General features: G+C 50.3%; 2 protein-coding genes and 1 pseudogene across 5 annotated transcripts; 1 reads left to right on the forward strand and 2 right to left on the reverse strand.

Annotated features, from left to right (window-relative positions):
* Positions 1-8693: 8693 nt before the first annotated feature.
* Positions 8694-17089, reverse strand: C15H2orf81 (chromosome 15 C2orf81 homolog). The gene is made up of 3 exons (XM_023188018.2): positions 17003-17089; positions 10528-10758; positions 8694-10436 (listed from the first exon to the last, which is right to left on the reverse strand). Exons 1-3 carry the CDS (start codon positions 17018-17020, stop codon positions 8766-8768), a joined length of 1920 nt encoding a protein of 639 aa, XP_023043786.2. The 5' UTR covers positions 17021-17089; the 3' UTR covers positions 8694-8765.
* On the reverse strand, positions 12603-13021 carry LOC111523422 (annotated as a pseudogene).
* A 97-nt stretch (positions 17090-17186) lies between the features above and the next one.
* Positions 17187-21187, forward strand: WDR54 (WD repeat domain 54). 4 transcript variants are annotated; one of them, XM_023188015.2, is made up of 10 exons: positions 17187-17322; positions 17632-17854; positions 18323-18385; positions 18768-18834; positions 18927-18980; positions 19302-19429; positions 20310-20410; positions 20502-20655; positions 20846-20920; positions 21001-21187. In XM_023188015.2, the coding sequence occupies exons 2-10, from the start codon at positions 17633-17635 to the stop codon at positions 21130-21132; spliced, it is 996 nt and encodes a 331-aa protein (XP_023043783.1). In that variant the 5' UTR covers positions 17187-17322; position 17632; the 3' UTR covers positions 21133-21187. The 4 variants fall into 4 exon arrangements, with proteins under 4 accessions (XP_023043783.1, XP_023043782.1, XP_023043781.1 ...); XM_023188014.2 differs by having other exon boundaries at positions 17599-17854; positions 20502-20664; positions 21001-21186; XM_023188013.2 differs by having other exon boundaries at positions 20502-20664; positions 21001-21186.
* Positions 21188-21213: the final 26 nt, after the last annotated feature.

Genomic DNA, 21213 nt, shown 5'->3' on the forward strand with positions numbered 1-21213 from the left:
ATCTCCTGACCTTGTGATCCGCCCGTCTGGGCCTCCCAAAGTGCTGAGATTACAGGCTTGAGCCACCACGCCCGGCCATAACCAGGCAATTTCAACATAAATAAGGAAAAATACAGGCCAATCTCCTTTATTATTTTTTATTTTTATTTTATTTATTTTTATTTATTTATTTTTATTTTATTTATTTGGGCCAATCTCCTTTATGAACATAGTAAAAAGTTCTTAAAAAAAAAAAAAGAGAGAGAGCATTCTGTTTAGCAATGCATAAAAAAGGTAACACTATTACAAAGCTGGGTTTATTCCAGAAATGTAAGGTTGTTTCAATACTAGAAAATCTATTATGGTTTTCTAGAAAAAGAAATATAAGTTAGAATAGTTACAAAGGAAGAAATAAAACTGTGATTATTCCTGGATGATGTGATTTTCCATGTAGAAAAACCAAGAGAATCTATGGATAACTTATTAGAATTAGATAACTTCATAAAGTTGTTTGATGTAAGATCAATATGAGGCAGGAGAGGTAGTCAAGGAAGTGACCAAGTAGTCAAGGCAGCAATAGTGGTGACTGTACAATCAACACAATAAACCTCAGCATATGCATTGTAACTGAGCTCGTTCAAGCAAAGCTATCCTCAGTAGGGCATTTCCCCTGTAGACAGCATGTGCAGTTTGATTTTACCTGTCCTCAAACTGACCCGTTGCTCATTTTATTAGTAAAAAGCACACTCCAGGATATTGAAGATGCTAATGAGACATGTACATATGAACAAGCATATACAGCTACTGAGCATCCACACCCAGAGGACCACCCAGAACATGCTTACTAGTAACACCTCTTGCCACCTCATGAATAATCATGTCAGACTTCCATAAAGGGAGTCTCACTAGTGCCAGTCTTTGCTGTCTCATCCTTATAAGCAGCCTGCCCTGAATTCTCTCCCTCTCTCGGTATACTGCCTGTTCTGCACCTGCCTTTCAAAATATTATTTTTCTTTTGCAATAAATAGTCTATGCTGCACTTCTTTTGCTGTGTGTCCCGTGTTTAAATTCTTTTAAACTAAGAACTGAGGTTTCACACAGCTATCAACAGATATACACATTTTAAAATATCATTTATAATAGCATAAAAATGAGAGTGCCTGAATATAAATGCAGTAAAACTTCTGTGCAAGATCTTTGTAGATAAAATTATTTAAAGTTTTATACAGGTATTAAGAAGATTTAAATAGATATGAGTCAACCTTGTCCACGGTTAGGAAGACTCAATCTCATAAAAATGTCAATCCTCCCAAGTAGATCTATAGATTCAATGCAATCCCCAACAGGGTATGTGTGTGTGTGTGTGTGTGTGTGTGTGTGTGTGTGAGAAATTCAAGGAGCTGATTCTAAAATTTATATACATGAACAAGGATCCCAGAAAAGGAGCAATGGACTCATACTCCCTAAATTAACTGGATCACCCAGAGCAGGCTCAGTATAATACTAGCTGGCAGACAACACCCTATGAGTTTGGGGTGCTGTGCTATAGGATGTGGCATATGGCTTAATCCAGAGGTCACTGTGTGGGGCTGTCTTCCCCATAGGCAAGAAGCACAGGTCTGGGAATCAAGAGGTACAAATGAAAGTTTCCCTTCTTACTGGTACCCCTAACGCTCACTGGAAGGAGTTTTACTTCAAGTCACCACAACCCGCCATGACACTCGGTAGGTTGGGAGATCCTAGTGCCTGAAGGATGAATACTTCCACCAGTGAACTGGCAGTAAAGTGGAAGATTAAACTGTGCCAATTATTCTTTTTTTTTTTTTCTTTTTGAGACAGGGTCTTGCTCTGTCACCCAGGCTGGAGTGCAGTGGCGCCATCATGGCTCACTGCAGCCTCGACCTCCCGGTCTCAATGCAATCCTCCCACCTTACTCTCCTGAGTAACTGGGACCACAGGAACACATCACTCTGCTCAGCTAATTTTTGTATTTTTTCATAGAGATGGGGTTTCACCAAATTGCTCAGGCTGGTCATGAACTCCTGAGCTCAAGCAATCTGCCCGCCTCGGCCTCCCAAAGCATTGGGATTACAGGTGTGAGCCATCGTAGCTGGCCCCTGACTATTCTTGGCTCTCAAGTCATCACTAAGCCAACAGGCAGAGGAAGTGGTCATTATACTGGACAGTGATTGGTCCTAGAAGCCAGCAAACAAAGGGCATAATCAGAGTAAGTGCTGGAAGTTAGAGGAAGGGTGGCAAGTTAGGGCAGAGGTCACAGAGGGTCAGTCCATCTTGACTAGGCTTGTCAGTCGAACTGAGGCATTACAGAGGCTCTGGGCAACATGAGGATCCTGACAGGCTTTAATGGGAAGAGTTATCACACAGGAACTGCTGAAATATTTTCCAGAAATACTATCCTGCTCCTCTGCCAAGCTCAAGTAAAGGACTGGGATTACACCTTATTTGAGATCCTGTTGGGAGGGAGGAGCAAAAAAGAAGTCATGCCAGGCAAACTTTGGCCTGCTGGGACACACTGAGAAGTTGAGCCCTGCCCCATTCCTCTAGGCCAAATCAGTTCTTTCCCCCACCCACCTTCATGAAGAAGCTGACAAGCCAGAAGAGGAAGCAGTACGGCCGAGAGAAATGCCTCATAAGCCCCATGTATACAACACCAGGCTCCACAGCATTCACAGTCATTCCTAAGAAGGTAAGACACAAGGAGAGTGCAAAGTGAAGAGAGAGGAGGATGACCGATAAAAGGGGTTAAGTGGGGCCTGGCGCGGTGGCTCAAGCCTGTAATCCCAGCACTTTGGGAGGCCGAGGTGGGCAGATCACGAGGTCAGGAGATCGAGACCATCCTGGCTAACACAGTGAAACCCCATCTCTACTAAAAACACACACACACACACAAAATTAGCTGGGCATGGTGGTAGGTGTCTGTAATCCCAGCTACTCGGGAGGCTGAGGCAGGAGAATGGCGTGAACCTGGAAGGTGGAGCTTGCAGTGAGCTGAGATCTGGCCACTGCACTCCAGCCTGGGCGACAGAGTGAGACTCCGTCTCAAAAAAAATAATAAAAATAAAAAATAAAAAAAAGGGGTTAAGTGTAGTTCAGCAGCGTGCAAATGAGGGAAGGGTCCTTCCAAGTCTGTTGGGTAGTGTTGACCAGCGACTTGAGGATGGTGCAGGGGACACTGGTGCTCCATAGCTTACCTTAATGGTATCCAAGCCAGTAAGGAAGGATAGGTTGGGTTAACTGTAGGAGGAACACGATGGACGATGCTGGTATTGAAAACACCAGCAGGAAAGAAATACTGTGGGAGATGAAAGAATGGGAAGAGGTTGAAATGATGTGAATACAGGATTGAGAGAAATAGAGGGTACACAGATGATAGTTGGAGTGGAATAAAATGCTGGTTTGGGGGCACATTGGGAGTACCTTATGGCCAGGACATGTTGGGAGGAGATGCGAAAGGTTGGGAGGTGGTGCTGGGAGTGGAGTAAGGGGTGTCAGAGGCAGTTACCTGTTCCTGGAAGTCTCTGGGCAAGCTTTCCAGTGAATGAAGTCAATAGCAGTTTGCTGCAGTCATAGTTTTGGTTAAAGGTCGAAGGGCCTCCAGCCTGTCAGGTGCCCCTCATCAATGTACCCATGTGCATGCTGAACGGAAGACACATTCACCACTGGGGCTGACTCTGCCAGTTGTAGGGCCCCTGGGTAGAGATGAGAGGGAGCATACTCCTTCAATCCAAGTTCTAGAGTAAACTCCCATGCTCACTCCCCAACCTGCTTCTCCAGAAGATAGAAGAGCAGGGCTCTCTAAGAAGGGGCAGTAGGGCCCCCATCCAGAAATCTGGGCTAGGCATAGGAGAGCTTAATGTTAGCTGGGACCTCATTTTCATTATTAGCTGCCTTCCTAATGATCTTTTTCTTCTTTCATATTAGTGTTTAGAGTTTTGCCTTGCTTTTCTTGTACTTGCTAGTTGGAGCCAACTTAATTGATCCTAATTTATATGTTTTATTTCACTGATGGCTAAGAAGGGGAAGGAGAAGCTGGAAACACTGTGAAAGTTGCTTTCATGTATTTATACATTAATTCCTTCATTTATCCATCCCACAAATGTTCATTAGGCACCTGGAATATGGCAGACACTAAGCTAGGTGCTAAGGACATAAGGGTGCTAGGTTTGGGGGAAAAGAAATATGTGTGCAGAGATACTTGAGAAAATATTTTTAAAGAAACAAAGCTAGGGAAGGCCATCACTGGAAAACTATTGACAAGTTTAATATTAAAAAACAAAAACAAAAACAAAATTACAGCCTTAAAGTTAAATCTTAAAAAAATGTTTAAAATAGTACATAAGTGTTTTAGTCTGTTCTCACACCACCATTAAGATGCTACCCGAGACTGGGTAACTTATAAACAAAAAAGGTTTAATTGACTCACAACTCTGCATGGCTGGGGAGATCTCAGGAAACTTATAATCATGGCGGAAGACAAAGGGGAAGCAAGGCATGTCTTACATGGTCGCAGGTGAGACAGAGAGCAGGCAGGGGAAAATTGCCATTTTTAAAACCATCAGATCTTGTGAGATCTCTCTCAACATCACAAGAATAGCATGGGGGAAACTGCCCCCATGATCCAATCACTTCCCACCAGGTCCCTCCCTCCACATGTGGGGATTACAGTTCAAGATGAGATTTGGGTGGGGACACAGAGCCAAACCATATCAGTAAGTATACAAAAAAAATCTGGATTGGCCGGGTGTGGTGGCTCATGCCTGTAATCCCAGCACTTTGAGAGGCCAAGGCGGGTGGATCACCTGAGGTCAGCCTGCCCAACGTGGCGAAACCCCGTCTCTAGCAAAAATACAAAAAATTAGCTGGGCGTGGTGTTGGACGCCTATAATCCCAGCTCATTGGGACAGTGAGGCAGGAGAATTACTTGAACCCAGGAGGTGGAGGTTGCAGTGAGCCAAAATCGTACCACTGCACTCCAGCCTGGGAAACAAGAGCAAAACTCCTTCTCAAAAAAAAAAAAAAAGGCTGGATTATATAAAGTATAAAATATAGTTGTCACATATCAGTTTACAGTATTGTTTTTAAAATGCTAAAATTATTTCGAGGCTTACATTGAAATTAAGAATCACTCAGCAGGAGGCCAGGCTGCTGCATGGGCTGCTTTCAACACCTGCACCTTGTCTCCCCAGGAAAAAAAAATTAATACAAAATAAAATTTAAAAATTACAAATTACAAATGAAAAACTGAGCAGGTGGTATTGAGCCAAAATTTGCTGGAAAGAAAATTATTCTTAAAGAAGACAATGGACTTTAAATTTGCAGACAGTGACACAGAGACCAAAAGCACTCTGCTCAGTTGGAGAGACTGATCCTCACAGAGCAACATCAGTGCAGTCACAGAGATATGCCCAAGGGGGCTGATGGAGCCCCATAAATGGGGGTGACTGGGGGAGGTGAAGGTTGTGGAAAGATCCACAGCAGAGGTGATATCTGTGCTGCATCTTGGCAGGTGAACTGAAGTTAGCCAGGCCAACATGATGAGAAAGGATATTCCAGATAGAAAGAACCATATGTGCAAAAACACAGCGAGAGGGTGAAAAAAAAAACAGACCATGGTCCAAGAGCTGCAGATTGCCTGGCTGGAGACTAGGAGGTGGGTTAAGGAAGGACAAAAGGCAAGGCCTCTCAGCCAGTGGAGGGTTTTTTCTTTTTTTTGAGACAGAGTTTCACTCTTGTTGCCCAAGCTGGAGTGCAATGGCGCAGTCTCAGCTCACTGAAACCTCCTCCTCCCGGGTTCAAGCAATTATCCTGCCTCAGCCTCCCAAGTAGCTGGGATTACAGGCATGCACCACCATGCTCGGCTAATTTTGTATTTTTACTAGAGATGGGGTTTCTCCATGTTGGTCAGGCTGGTCTCGAACTCCCGACCTCAGGTGATTAGCCCACCTCAGCCTCTCAAAGTGCTGGGATTACAGGCATGAGCCACCACGCCCGGCCTAGCACAGGGCCTTCTAAGTATAGAGGAGGGGCTTAGAGTTCATCCTACAAAGGAGAGGGGTACCTTCAAAGGATTTTAAGCAAGAAAGTGTCATGATGAAAAGTGATTACTAGATGTGGCAGTGGGGATAATAGATTAGAGAAGAGGAGACAGGAAAGAAGTTTAAGAAACTGTCACTAAGCAAGATGCAGATAGTGTCATGACATGTTACAATTTGTGGAAAGGGACAAAAACAATCATACTTGCAGGTGCATAGAATTTTGCCTTTGTTCACTTTCCAGTTGGGATTAATTTAGTTGACCACTAAAGGATACGTGAGACCCTGAGTTGCCTCTCAGTGGGGGAACAGGTGGTTGATGTACAAGAAGAGAAAAATAGTTAAAACAAAAACAAACAAACAAAAACCTCTCTATATCCTTTTGTACACTTTCAATTTTGTACTTTGGATATGTATTACCTGACCCTCCCCCGAAAAAAATGCTTTTCTTTTAAAGAGGCTATCACATTGCAAGGAGATGAGTAATTTTTTAAAAAAACAAACAAAAATAATAAAGGGGCTATTATACAATCTAAGAGAAAACATCCAGGAGAATGTGCCTGCCACCCACTCCCCGAACTTTCCCTGGAGGAGCCAAACTTTCTCAATCAGAAAGGGCCTCTTCAAAGGACTTAGGCCCAAGGCAGTAATGTATCAACTGTATCACCTGTATGGCCTACACCTCTGGCTGACCCTGAGAAAATAAACTGGGTCTTCTTGCTTTCTCTGTTTCTGGTGCCTAGTATCCCCCTCAAGAACCCTTCGTTGCAAAAACGGACTCTACTGGTCTGGCTGGAACTAGGGGATGGGAGAAGGAGATCTGGGATCTCATATCCCCTTGCTGATTATATTTTGGGCTGAATGATTCTTCTACCAGCCTTCTAATACTGGCTTGTGCCAGCTGGGCCTCCCTGATGTGTGACACAAAACGTGTGTTGGGTCACCACTCAGCAAGCAGTTGGGTGCCAAGAGGCAAGAAGTGGTCCTGGGAGACCTCACAAAACGTGTGTTGGGTCACCACTCAGCAAGCAGTTGGGTGCCAAGAGGCAAGAAGTGGTCCTGGGAGACCTCACTAGAATGCCAGGGGTACAGGGAAGAGGGGCAGCACAGAAGGTGCCCATCCTTCCTTACCTTGGAGTAGATTTGTGAGCAGAAAGGGCCCAACATAGTTAGTGACAAAGGTGAGATCCAGGTCTGGGGTAAGTGTCTTGGGGAATCCTGGGAGGAAATGAAAACACTGGCATTGAGTGATAAAGGGAACACCTTGAGGGAGACAAGGTCTGGGAGGGACATATTACCTTCAGCAGAAATGCCACAGGGGCACGTACATGCAAAGATGGGGGCAATGAAGTTTAAGGCTATAACTCAACGTTGGCTTTTTAGGGGAGGGTATGGATTAGAGTGTTCTGGTGAGATTGCGTACGTTAGGCTTTGAGGATACCTGTTTTAGGGTTCCTGAGCTAGAAAGGAGGCTGCAGAAACGTGTTTGGAGAAGCAAGCCAAGGCACATACCACTGACTCCAGCATTGTTTACCAGCAGATGTATCTCAGGATTCTCCTGTAGAAGCCTCCAGGCAAAGCTCCGAATAGAGGTCATGGAGCTGAGGTCCACCTCGCCAAGCAGGAGGCCGTTACTGTTTGAGGCTGCTTGGATCTCAGCTAGGGCTTGCTGTCCACGTTCCCTGCTCTGACAGGTAAGGACCACCTGGGCCCCACACTGAGCTAGGTCCTGGGATACAACCTTCCTGATGCCTGTGGGAGGACAGCTTTGGCTGGGTGGTGACTACAGTGAATAAGGGACACTCTAGGGGAGGAACAAGGGTGTTGATAGTGGACGCTTCTCCTTGCCTTCCCTGTGAGAGTTGTAGGCTGAGGACCACAGTGAGGATTCAGGGTGGCAGGAGCACTCACCACTGTTGGCCCCAGTCACTATGGCTGTTTTCCCAGTCAGATCTGTGGAGCAGTGCTGGAGGTCCCAGGGATGAGACTTCTGCCAGAGCTGCACACATAGTTGAAGCAGGAGGACCAGAATAAGGAAGACAGAGCCAGCACCCCAGACTAGGATGCTGAGTGCAGGCCACAGCAACATAGCAGAAACTTCCTGGGCCTGCTGGGGAAATGCTGTAGGAGGAAGTGGGTGCAGGATAAATCTGGGCAGAGTGGAGACTAGCAACGAGGCAGGTGTAGAGCCTGAGATAAAATTTAAGGAGGCACTGACTCTTGAGTTTGTTCAATATACTGTTTGAATGTGAGAGTTCCTCCTTAACTCCAAAAGCGAAATTTGGATTTGCAGTCTAAGGTGAAGTGACCAAGCTCCAGGGACTGGGGAAGCAAGAAATCAAGTTCTTCATATCTCGAATCACTCCTTGCTTATGCAGGGCCATCTCCTTCCTCCCCTACTGAAAGGAGACCCGAAGTTCTCTCTACAGAGCCAGACCCGCTGGCAGCCCTTATGTGTACTCCTTTGGAGGACGGGGGTTTCTCTACAATGCCTCTGCAATGGGTCAGTTTTGGCCCTAAAGCAGGGTCTCCTAAGGGTGGCGAGAGGATTATTTCCTGAACCCTGGTTCTATCTTCTTCTAGGCCTGCAGGATAACTGCTCCCCTTGGAGTTCAGTGAGAGGGTGGACACCCTTGGAAGAAACTGACAAGAGACATCAGACTAAGGCAACTCAGGTGTTTATTTCTGGCAAGCAGAGGGAGGGGCCTGTTAACACTGCCAGAGGCTAAGGGATCAGAGTGAGGCAGCGGGCTTAGAGGAGTGTGACCACACTTTGGGGGTTGAGTTCTTCATTAGCTGTGCTATGGTCACCTGGGGCTTTGGGGCACCTGTCTGGATGGGGTGTTGCTCAACGGGAGGAAAGGTGCTACCTTCTTTGTCCTCTTGTTCAGGCACACCAGAGCTGAACAACACCTGGGTACTCCGGTTCCACATGCTCACACCAGGGGCCAGCTTCAGGGCTTCTGGCAGCAACAGCGGCTTCCACATCACCTGGGAAGTGGCTTCAAGAACCCGGGGTGTGGTTCGAGGCCACCTGCCAGGATCCTGGCCCTCCCTGTCTGCCAGCTCCAGACCCTGTGGAGGCACACGGGTCCGGCCAGCCCACAGCTCGCCCAGCAACTCGGCCTCCCCCTCCCAACCGCTGGGCCACCTGGCACTGGGCCACAGCTTGGGGCTAAGGCTGCGGGCCGCATCAGGGAGCACTGGGTGTGTGGTGAGGAAGCGGATCCTGGAGTCGGGGAGTGGCAGCTTTGACCTGAAGGATGGCGACGATAGGCCTAAATTTAAAGTGGGGAAGTGGAGTGCGGGGCCCGAGTCCAAGGCACTTTGAACGCCTGGCCGGAGAGGGAAGAACGCTGCCGGGGAGACACAGGTGCTGGGGCCGAAGGCTTGGAGTTCGGCCCGGGCCTTGGTCTTCTCGCCCCGCTGGCGTCCTCGGTAGGCTTCCAAGGGGCGTGTTTGAAAGTCTGGGACCAGGACCTCAGCCACAGGGCACACCCAGTGGCACGGGAGCCGCGCAGGGTCCAGGCGCTTCACGGCCGCCTTGCGGCGCATCCTGTGGTCCTGGGCGCTCAGCCGCACAGCTGAGGATCCGTCCAGCTGCTGCTGGGAGGACGCGGAGGGGCGGGTGGCGCCGCCCACAGAGGGGCAGGACTCCCACACGCCCGAGGCGATGCCGGGCACCCCCTCCGACCTGAGTTCCAGCCGATCCCCAGCCGTGTCCAGTTGGGGCATGCAACAGTAGAGGTCCTCCAATGACAAATGGAAACCCAGGGGCTGTCCTCTCTCGGTTAAGGCCTGGGAGCTGGCCACCAGGTACCGCTCCAGAGAAGGGTCGGCATCCTCCGCAGGCACCTCCTCCACCGACAGTTGGAAGCTCGCGCTCAAGGACCCGGCCGAGGAGAGGCCTCTACACTGGCCGTCCGCTTCCTCTACAGGACCTCCTGGCCCTGCCTCCTGAAACAGCTCTGACGTAGGAGGAGGGGCCGAGGTGACTTTCAGCTCCGGAGAAGGCTCCCAAGATTCCATCTGCTCCTGGGAGCCTCGACCCATCCACGACCTTCCTAAAGGGATCTGGTCCACGCCCCCAGGGTCCTGGGGAAATGCACTCGGACAGTGAGATGTCGGAAAGAGGAGAGCAGGAGTAGGGGCAGAGGAGACCGGAGAGGTTCCTGAGGAGTGTACTTCGCCTTGGAAGTTCTCCAGGCCCTCCGAGGTGGGCGCGTGCAGCACGGGCACTGAACCCTGAGCCCAGGAGTCTGTCGTGCATGCCGAAGGTTCCTCGTCCTCACCCCACGTGGGGTCCTCAGCCACTGCAGATTCTCCCTCGTCCCGGGCCAGGAAGCGCCACTCCGTGATCTGCAGCATGGCCTCCCGGGCCTGGCTGATGGTGAATGGAATACACTGCGGAGGCGAGGCGAGAGAGGGTCTCAGGTTGGCAAGGAGGGGCCGGAGAGGGAGGAAATGAGTCTGAAGGACCCGAATCCCGGCCCACCTGCTGAGTCACGTAGACTTTGAAAGCAGAGTCCATGACTCGAGCCAGCAAGTCGGCCAAGATGTCCCCTACCACGTCCTCGCCCTCCTCGAGGGCGGTAAGCGCCATCCACTCGGCCTCATTGAGCCGCCCAGGCACAATATCCACCTGCGGCACTGGCACAGTGGGCGGCCGCACTTTTTCCGTCTTGGACCGGGTCACCGCGCGGTCTCGGACCTGCCTCTCCTGCCTCTGTGAAAACAAAACAGGGCAGTCAGAGCAGGAAACCAAGAAGTGGAACGTTAAGAGTAGCTGTAGGTTAGAAGGAAGCTTTCTCCAGTTGTCTAGTGGGAAGGAAAAGGGCCAATTGAGGAAGAGCCCATATGTGACTGATGCTTAGTAGATGTTTGACTTAATAATTTTCATTAACAGCCCACTAACCACAATTGACAGATAAAGAAACTGAAGTGGGGAGGCTGAGGCAGGAAAATCGCTTGAACCCGGGAGATGGAGGTTGCAGCGAGCAGATTGCGCCACAGCACTCCAACCTGGTGACAGTGAGACTGCGTCTCAAAAAAAAAAAAAAAAAAAAGAGAAAAGAAAAGAAAGAAACTGAAGTCTGACAGAAGTTAACCATCCTTGCTTAGGAGCACACAGTGAGCAAACTCAGGCAATGTGAAGGTTTAACTTCATGGCCCTTATACCAGTGCAAGTGTTCAAAATTCTTCAGTGTTCAAAGTACTTGAGAAAGACAATTCAGTAAACAGTCCTGGAATTATTGGTGCTATTTAGAGTCTTCTCTACATTTTGTTTTCCAGAAAAGGATTTTTTTTTTTTTTTAATTCAAGTAACTGCAAATAGGAAACCAGAGGGGGAGCCCCAGGCTGGGACAAATAATGGCTACCCCTCCCTGACAGATCAGGGGAAGGAGGTGGCCCCTACACCCTTTATGGTGAATTCGGGCCCCCTTGCTCTCTGCGGCAGCATCCTAAGGGCAGGACCCTGACTGGAGTAGTCGGTCACCCAGCCTGCCATGCCCCAGCCCCTCTTCCCCACGAAGAGTAACTTGGGGGAGGGGATCACGTGCAGAGCAGGAGGTAATGTGGATGAACATTTAGCGCTGGTAGCAGCAGCAATGACGGATGTCAAAGAATGGAACATTGAACCAAAAACAAAACAACTATCTGGAGGTAGTTTGTGAACAAAGGAAAAATGGAACCAGAACCATGGTGGGTGGCAGGAGCAGGAGGGTTGGGAGTGGGAAGGGTGAGTTCCTTGTTATTGGTGCCCCATCTGAGGAGGGGGAAATGGCCAAGTGGTAGAAGCAAAGTAGGGTTGGGAGAGCAGACACAGCCCACCTCAGGTGGCTGCCACAGGGCTCATGGGCCTCACCTGGACAATAGGTGACTGCATCTCCCTCACTGCAATATGTACTCAGATCCCAGGCAGAGGGTAAGGGGGCTGGGGCCACTGCAAAGAGGGAGTAGGGGACTCACACCCCTCCTGCTTTCCTGTAGCCAGTGGGGGCTGTCCAATCTAGTGCAGGGACTAGGGCAGGTGGGGAAGGATGAAAGGTGTGAGCCTCACATGGTGACAAAGACAGTTTGGCTGGGGGAATCCTAGGGGCCAGCACCCCCCCTCCATTGGCCACACCTGCTGCTGCCAGGACAGTGAAGTGGGGTGTGCCAGAATGGGGGCTTGGGCCCCTTTTAAGGCCAGGGGAGCCCTCCCAGGCCCCTCTATGGGAAGCCAGAGGGAACAGTGGAGGAGCAGAGAGGTGGCCCCCAAACCAAAAGCCCAGAGAGCAATGTCCCCACCACCAAGGGAGTGGGGACGCAGCAGGTGCAGGGTGCGGCTAAGTGGGACATTAGCCTTGTCCAGGAGGGCACATATGTATGAGTGGGTGGGCGGGGGTTGGGGGTAGGAACAGGCCAGGGGAAAAGTCCTCCCCACTCAGTCCATAGGGACCCTGCAGCGGCTAGTGTGTTGTGTAGTGTGGTGGTGAGGGCCAGGTGGAAGATGGGGGGTGGTGGCAGGAGGCGGTGGTGATAGTGGGTGTGGGGAGGGGGTAGAGGGTGTGGCGGGGTGGGAGTGGATCAAAGCTGTCCAGTCCCAGAAGGAAGCTGCTCCTTTGGTGAGGACTCCTGCGAGATGCCCTTCTCTTCCTCCTTCTCTAGTTTTTTGGGTCTTCCCCTTGGTTTCCTTCCTGGAGTTGTGGTGGTTTTCCGGGTCTTAGCAGCACCCTTGATTTTGCTTCCCTTTGGTCGGCCCAAGGTCTCTTAGGTGTTGGCATTTCGCTGGGCTCCTTCTGACTCCCTACCAGCGATGTCCCGGGACTCACCGGAGACTGCTGGCATGGCCTGCCACGGCCCGCTTCTCAGTGCCATCCTTTTTCTGCTTGGAGGCCAAGGACTGGCTGGACTTTGAGGTCGACTTGCTCATCTTCCCTTCTCTAAGGAGCAGGTGGAAGAGTGATGGCTGGGATGGGCGAACCCGGCCTCCGGCCTGCGGTGCATGCTCCGGTTTGGCGGGAGCGGCGGTGCTGGGCGCTGAGGCCCGGCCAGGCTGGCCAGGCTCCACCGCGGCCACGGCTGGTCGCAAATGCGGATGCCTTCCTGGAGCCGCGCCAGCGCCAGAAATAGCCCGGGCTCGGAGTCCCCCTTAGAACAGCGCAGCCACGCCTCAGGGGAGCTAAAAAGTTCTCTACATTTTTTTTTTTTTTATCAACTATTCTTATCTCCATTTTATGGTAATTTACCCAGTATCACACAAGTAGGAGGTAGTGAAGTCAGAATGCATTCACATGCAAGTCTGACTCCAGAGCATCTCAACCAAAGGCATTTGCAACAAATATGAAAAAAGATAAATATCCAGAGTAAATTAAAAGATCATATTTAACAAACGGCCGGGTGCGGTGGTTCATGCCTGTAATCCCAGCACTTTGGGAGGCTGAGGCGGGTGGATCATTTGAGGTCAGGAGTTCGAGACCAGCCTAGCCAACATGGTGAAACCCCGTCTCTACTAATAATACAAAAATTAGCCAGGTATGGTGGTGGGCGCCTGTAATCCCAGCTAGTAGGGAGGCTGAGGCATGAGAATTACTTGAACCCGGGAGGCAGAGTTTGCAGTGAGCTGAGATCATCCTGTCGAACTCCAGCCTGGGTGACAGAGCGAGACTCTGTCTCAAATAAATAAATAAATAAATACTAATAAAATAAAAAATAGAAGAAGAAAAATGGCCAGGCACAGTGGTGCACACCCATAGTACCAGCTGCTTGGGAGGCTGAGGCAGGGAGATTTCTTGAGCCCAGGAGTTCAAGTCCAGCTTGGGCTACATTGCAATAAAAATTTAAACTATAAGAAGAAAAACCATTTGAGATCCCAAAGATAAGCAAAGGACATGACATTTCACAAAAGAGGGACTGTAGATGACTAATAAATATAGTATTGAGATTCTGATTTCTAGTTCATCAAATTAGAAATTATTTTAAAAACAAGAATACTCAACATTGGTAAAGGTTTAGTGTGACACCATGCTGCAACAGTATGCATGAAGACATCAAAAAATGTTTTCACTTCTTCAACCCTGCAATTTCAGTTCTATAAATACAACCAAAAGGCATTTTCTGAAATGAATATAAAATATATTCTCCGGGCCGGGCGCGGTGGCTCAAGCCTGTAATCCCAGCACTTTGGGAGGCTGAGACGGGCGGATCACAAGGTCAGGAGATCGAGACCATCCTGGCTAACACGGTGAAACCCCGTCTCTACTAAAAAACACAAAAAACTAGCCGGGCGAGGTGGCAGGCGCCTGTAGTCCCAGCTACTGGGGAGGCTGAGGCAGGAGAATGGCGTAAACCCGGAAGGCGGAGCTTGCAGTGAGCTGAGATCCGGCCACTGCACTCCAGCCTGGGCGACAGAGTGAGACTCCATCTCAAAAAAAAAAAAAATATATATATATAGGTTCTTAAACAATATACATATATTCTCCAACAAATTCCCTGTGGTATTTTTAAAATAGCAGAATATTGAAAATATGTCTTTAAAAAGAGAATAATTGACTATGCTATATATACTGCAATATTATGCAATGATTAAAGGTAATCTTTTCTGTTTGTTTGTTTTTGTTTTTGAGACAGAGTCTCGCTCTGTCACCCAGGCTGGAGTGCAGTGGCAAGATCTCAGCTCATTGTAACCTCCACCTCCCAGGTTCAAGCAATTCTCCTGCCTCAGCCTCCTGAGTAGCTGGGATTACAGGTGCCTGCCACAAGCCCCAGCTAATATTTTTTCTATTTTTAGTAGAGATGGGGTTTCACCATGTTGGCCAGGCTTGTCTTGAACTGGCCTCAAGTGATCTGCTCACCTGGCAGGCGTGAGCCACCGACCCAGCCATTAAAGGTAATCTTTAGAAAGAATTTGCAGGCCGGGCGCGGTGGCTCAAGCCTGTAATCCCAGCACTTTGGGAGGCCGAGACGGGCGGATCACGAGGTCAGCAGATCGAGACCATCCTGGCTAACACTGTGAAACCCCGTCTCTACTAAAAAATACAAAAAAAAAAAAAAACTAGCCGGGTGAGGTGGCGGGCACGTATAGTCCCAGCTGCTCAGGAGGCTGAGGCAGGAGAATGGTGTGAACCCGGGAGGCGGAGCTTGCAGTGAGCTGAGATCCGGCCACTGCACTCCAGCCTAGGCAACAGAGTGAGACTCTGTCTCAAAAAAAAAAAAAAAAAAAATGAAAGAATTTGCAAAGGCATAAAGCAAATGTTTATGATGTAATATTAAATGAAAGGATACAAAATTACATATCAATTATGATCTCATATATGTAAACCACTATGTGTTCAACAAAAGGAAGACATCAAAATGATAACAGAGAGTACGTTTCCTTCCTATGCTCTTTTCTATTTTGAAAGTTCTCTACAATGAGTTTGTTTCCTTTTGTAATCACTTAAAAAAAAAAAAAAAAAGACTAGTCCCCAAAACTCACTTTAGGGGCATAAAAAGTTTACAAACAATCTCTTGGGAGCTCCCTCAATTCCCCACAACAGTCTCCCTGAACCTGGTTCCTTCCAAAATGCACCTCCAAATGTGATCTTCCCAAACCTTTGCCTATTGCCCTGCTAAAACCTTGTCTCATATCTGTTTCCCAAAATTCATTATCTCCCCAAATCTGCTGTTTCCTAAGTCTTGCACTGAACTCAAAATCCCTTAAGTCTCATTACCCCATCCACCAGTGAGAAGAGCCCTGTGGCAAGCACCAGGAGTGGCCCACAGCCCAGGCCAAGCTTGACTAGAGCAGGGCTGACTGGACTGCATAAAGAGAGTTGGTTCCTTAGACCTCCCCTCCCAGCTTTGCATCTGACACCCGTGATGGTGACCAGACGGGACAGAGATATTTCTGCACAAAGGCTCTTCAAATCCATTTTCTTTTTTCTTTTCCTTCTTTTTTTTTTTGGAGACAGTCTCTGTCACCCAGGCTAGAGTGCAGCTGTGCGATCTCCACTCACTGCAACCTCCGCCTCCCAGGTTCAAGCGATTCTCCTGCCTCAGCCTCCCGAGTAGCTGGGACTACAGGCACCGCGCCACCACACCCAGCTAATCTTTTGTATTTTAGTAGAGATGGGGTCTCGCCATGTTGGCCTGGCTGGTTTTGAACTCCTGACCTTAGGTAATCCGCCCGCCTCAGCCTCCCAAAGTGCTGGGATTACAGGCCTGAGCCACTGCAACCGGCCCCGTTTTCTTTATTTTAAAATTGATTGGTTCTTAAACAATTTGACTTTTTTTTTTTGAGATGGAGTCTAGCTCTGTCGCCGGGGCTGGAGTGCAGTGGCCTGATCTCAGCTCACTGCAAGCTCCGCCCCCGGGGTTTACGCCATTCTCCGGCCTCAGCCTCCCGAGTAGCTGGGACTACAGGCGCCCGCCACCTCGCCCGGCTAGTTTTTTTTTTTTTTAGTAGAGACAGGGTTTCACCGTGTTAGCCACGATGGTCTCGATCTCCTGACCTCGTGATCCGCCCGTCTCGGCCTCCCAAAGTGCTGGGATTACAGGCTTGAGCCACCGCGCCCGGCCAACAATTTGACTTTCAAGTGCAGGCTCTGAATTATTTAATATATTTCTTCCTCTTGAAATTCTCGAGATAGATTTTTTCTGTTATCTTCTCTCTCTAAATGCTTATCCATTTAAATACGCACCACCATGTAAGAGACTTACTACATTCATTAGTTGTTTCAAAATCCACTTCCCATTCGCGGGCTCTACACCACCCACTGACCCTTTCCCTCATGGCTTGAGTGTGACAAAACGTTTGAGTGGGCACCGTGCAGGTGTAGGTTTTCTGCCCGAGTACCGACGTGGCTTCCTTGGTCATCTAGAACTCCCGCGCGGTGGGCGGGAGCAAGTAGGGGCACTGGGCGGCCCAGAGCCAGCCCACTGTTCCCGACACTGTCCTTAATGGCCGACCCTGGCTCTGGCACATCCCCAGCTGAGCTGAAGCTCACCGAGCCTTCGTGCGCCATCGCCAACGCGGTCGCAGCAACTCTGCTGTTTCTGCTGCGTCCGGGCCGCGCCGCGGCCTAACAGTCGCCTCGGCAACCACGCGCTCGGCGTCGCTCGCCCCGCCCACAGTTGCCCTGGCAACCGCGCCGCCCGCGGCATGTTCCGGCCGCTCACCCCGCCCAACGGCCCGTGCGTACGTGCGTCCTCTCTACGGTGGCGGCGGTTTGGAGGGACCCTGCGAACCAGGAGTCGGGCGAGCGGATCTGGGGGCTGCGGGTGTTACTTCTGACCTAGGCCGGGGGCTTCAGGGATCGGAGCCGAGGTAGAAAGCCTTGGGATCTTCATCACACTTATTTGGCTCGCAGGCTTGGGGCCATCGGGTGGTCCTGTGTCATTACCATTCCTCCCCTGCGATTCCCCCGTCTCCCCAAAACAGCCCTGGGACTCCCCTGTCTTGCTCCTCGAGACCCTCCCCACGCCGTGTGACCCTCCCCCATCACCGTCGTCAGGGCACCCCATCCTGTGACCCAGTATCAGGCATCTTCCGAAATGCTCGATGATAGCCTTCCTCGGACATCTTCGCTGCGTCTGTTTGTAGCGCGCCTGGTGATTCGAAGGCACCTCCCTACAGGATGTACCGCCGGGAGCGCTCCATTCCCCTTCGAGGCTCGGCCGCCCCCCTGTGCAACAACCTCAGTGTGCTGCAACTGTCGGCTCGCAAACTCACGTATTTTGGTGTGGTTCATGGACCAAGCGCCCAGCTTCTCAGCGTTGCTCCTGAGGGTGTGCCCTTGGCCCAGCGCCAGCTCCACGCTAAGGAGGGTGCTGGAGTGAGCCCCCCACTTATGACTCAGGTGAGGCATGGAGTTAGGAGTGATGTTGCTGAACCCAGTCCTACCCCCAGCCTTTTCTCTCCAAACCTTCAGGAGCAGGCATGTCCTAACCTCAGAATCTCCACCTTTCTGCCGGGCGCGGTGGCTCACGCCTGTAATCCCAACACTTTGGGAGGCTGAGACGGGCACTTGAGGCCAGGAGTTCGAGACCAGCCTGGCCAACATGGTGAAACCTCTTCTCTACTAAGAATACAAAAATATTAACCGGGTGTAGTGGTGTGCACCTGTAATCCCAGCTACTTGGGAGGCTGAGGCAGGAGAATCGCTTGAACCCAGGAGACTGAGGTTGCAGTGAGCCGAGATGGTGCCACTGCACTCCAGCCTGGGCGACAGAGCAAGACTCCACCCCCCCCCCCCGCCCCCGCCAAAAAAAAAAGACTCATCTTCCTTGCTTTGATTTTCTCCCTACACTGATGCACCTCCCTCCAGGTCCACTGGTGTGTCCTCCCCTTTCGAGTGCTGCTGGTACTCACCTCACATCGAGGAATACAGGTAAGAAGAGGACTCTCCTGCTTGCCCCACCAGAGCCTTCTCAGCTCCCCTCCAGGCTTCCAGACTCTTTCCCACTTGCCTCTGAACACTTCCAAACTTTTCACATGCTTGGCCCATTCACTCTTTTTCTATGTCTTATCTTCAATCTTTCCATCTTTTCCAGTTCCCAAGTGTCACCTCCAGTATCTGCCCCTTTACTAGTTGTGTGTTCTTACACTATTCTCACTCTCACTGTTGTCCTCTGAAGAAATTAGGATAAAAATAGTACCTACATCCCAGATTTGTTTTGAGGATTAAATGGGCTAAGGCAAACACGGATATGTGAAGTACTCAGCAGAGGTCAGTTGGGTTATGCCCCCTGGTTCTTGCCCTTGTCTTCCAGATGTACGAGTCCAATCGCAACACCATGGTCTACTGGCATGCACTGGACTCTGGAGATGCCTCCCCAGGTACCTGCAGGACCAAGTGGGGTAGGGGCAGAGAGGGTTTGCTAGGGCTGCAGGAAGGGATATTTCTGATCATTCTTCCCTTTCGTATTCAGTACAGGCTGTGTTTGCCCGGGGAATTGCTGCCAGTGGCCACTTCATCTTTGTGGGTGAGGGAGCCAAGGGCAGGGCATGGAGGGGTGCTGGAGCATGTGGGCTGTGGCCAGGAGGATAATGAGGGCCTGAGGAAACTGGAAAGTTAGAGGGAAGGGTGGAAGCGGAGTGGAATCAGAGACTCCAGTAAACCATGGAAGGGTTCAGAGGATCAGGGTGGGATAGGATGAGGCTAGTGAATGAAGGGGCATGGCTGTTGGAGCAGTGAGAAGGGGTTTTGTTACTAAGGTTTCTGGGATGGAGTAAGTGTTGAGTATGGTGGCTGGAGACCCAGGTGGGTCAGGAAGTCATCACTGGGGTACTGATTCTGGCTATAGGAACATGGTCAGGCCGGGTGCTGGTGTTTGACATCCCAGTCAAGGGTCCCAACATTATACTGAGCGAGGAGCTGGCTGGGCACCAGACACCAATCACAGACATTGCCACCGAGCCTGCCCAGGGACAGGTGAGTGGACTTCCCCTACCCAGCTGGGAGCCTTCCCCACCCTGGGAGGGAGGGGACCTGGCTTTGAGTCTTGGCTCTGCCACTAAACAGGTGGATTGGCAAATCTGCATTTTCCTAGTCTTCAGCAACCAGGTTCGGTGATAAAGCCAGAGATACTTTACATTTATGTAGTATTTTATAGTTAACTAAGGCTTTATAATACTGATGTGAAATGAGGAGTTGGAACAAATGGTTTCTAAGATACTTTCCAGCTCTGAAATGTGCAGCTTCCTCCTCCAGGGCAAGTCCCACCTATTCAGGCCCAGCTCCAGTGCCATCCATCCTCTCCAGGAAGCCTTCCCCATATTCTAGCTCCTACTGATCTCTCTTAGCTGAAACCTGAATTGGCACTGCCCTCAAAAAACAACTCTTGTCTCCCCAATTAATTTGCAAACCTCTTGAGAACAGGACATTTTCTTATTCATATTCTCCATTGTACCTGGCATAGGGCTAGGCCCATGGGCTGTGTTGGCTGCCTGGTGTTGGGGGTGCAGGGGCCCAGGGTCTAGTCATGACTGTGACTGGTTCACTACAAGACCTCCAGAAGGTCATGACACTGTGGCCTCAGTTTTATCATCCATCCAGTGAGGCAATTATGCACCCCCTCCTAACGTGTTACTGGGGGATGGGACTCCATGAAGAAATTCAAGGAAAGCAGTTCATGCTTCCTAAGGGAACCCTGGTGGTAGGGGTGGTTTCTGATGGGTCTAGCTAGTGAGACCCATCTTGCCCTTTGCCTGGAGAGGCAAAGATGCACACACTGCCTCCCTTCCCCTCCTGCCCTGTATACAGGACCATAGCAGGGGAGAAAGGGAAGGGCTGATCCTGCTTTTCCCTTCAGGATTGTGTGGCTGACATGGTGACGGCAGATGACTCAGGCTTGCTGTGTGTCTGGCAGTCAGGGCCAGAATTCACATTATTGACCCGCATTCCAGGATTTGGGTAGGTGAGGCAGAAGGGGTAGAGGGCTTCATGAGGTAGCTTCAGGTACGATTTGATCTGGGCAAAACAAAGTTTGGTGTCACCCTTGCAGAGTCCCGTGCCCCTCTGTGAAGTTGTGGCAGGGGATCATAGCAGCAGGCTATGGGAACGGACAAGTGCGTCTGTATGAGGCCGCCACAGGAAATCTTCATGTCCAGATCAATGCCCATGCCCGGGCCATCTGCGCCCTGGACCTGGCTCCTGAGGTGGGCAAGGTCAGTCTCCTCCTCTGTCCCTACATATCCTTTTTCCCGGCAGTGGAATGTTGAGAGAACACCATAGGCTTGTCTTTGCAACTCAGTGTAGCCCCCTCCCTGGGGCACCTCGACTGGGGATTCCATCTTATACCTGTCCCCTGTCAGGGCATTCTGACTGCCCCGCCTTCCTCTTCCACAGCTACTCTCTGCAGGTGAGGACACCTTTGTGCATATCTGGAAGCTGAGCAGAAGCCCAGAGAGTGGCTACACTGAGGTATGTGTCATGGGGTGGGTGGAATGGGGGGGGGCCCAAGCATGGGGCAGCAGGCCCTGACCAGCCCTCTGCTCTCCCAGGTGGAACACTGTCATGGTGAGTGTGTTTCTGACACCCAGCTGTGTGGTGCTCGATTTTGTGATTCCTCGGGCAGCTCCTTTGCCGTGACTGGCTATGACCTTGCGGAGATCCGGATGTTCAGCAGTGTGTGAGAAGAGCAGCCTTGCTTTGTCCCTGTGGTATTCATAAAGTACCCACTCCACCCAGCGTTAGTCTGATTACTCAGTATCATA

The sequence above is a fragment of the Piliocolobus tephrosceles genome, chromosome 15 (assembly GCF_002776525.5).
Source record: "Piliocolobus tephrosceles isolate RC106 chromosome 15, ASM277652v3, whole genome shotgun sequence".
In the NCBI taxonomy this organism is placed as follows: domain Eukaryota; kingdom Metazoa; phylum Chordata; class Mammalia; order Primates; family Cercopithecidae; genus Piliocolobus; species Piliocolobus tephrosceles.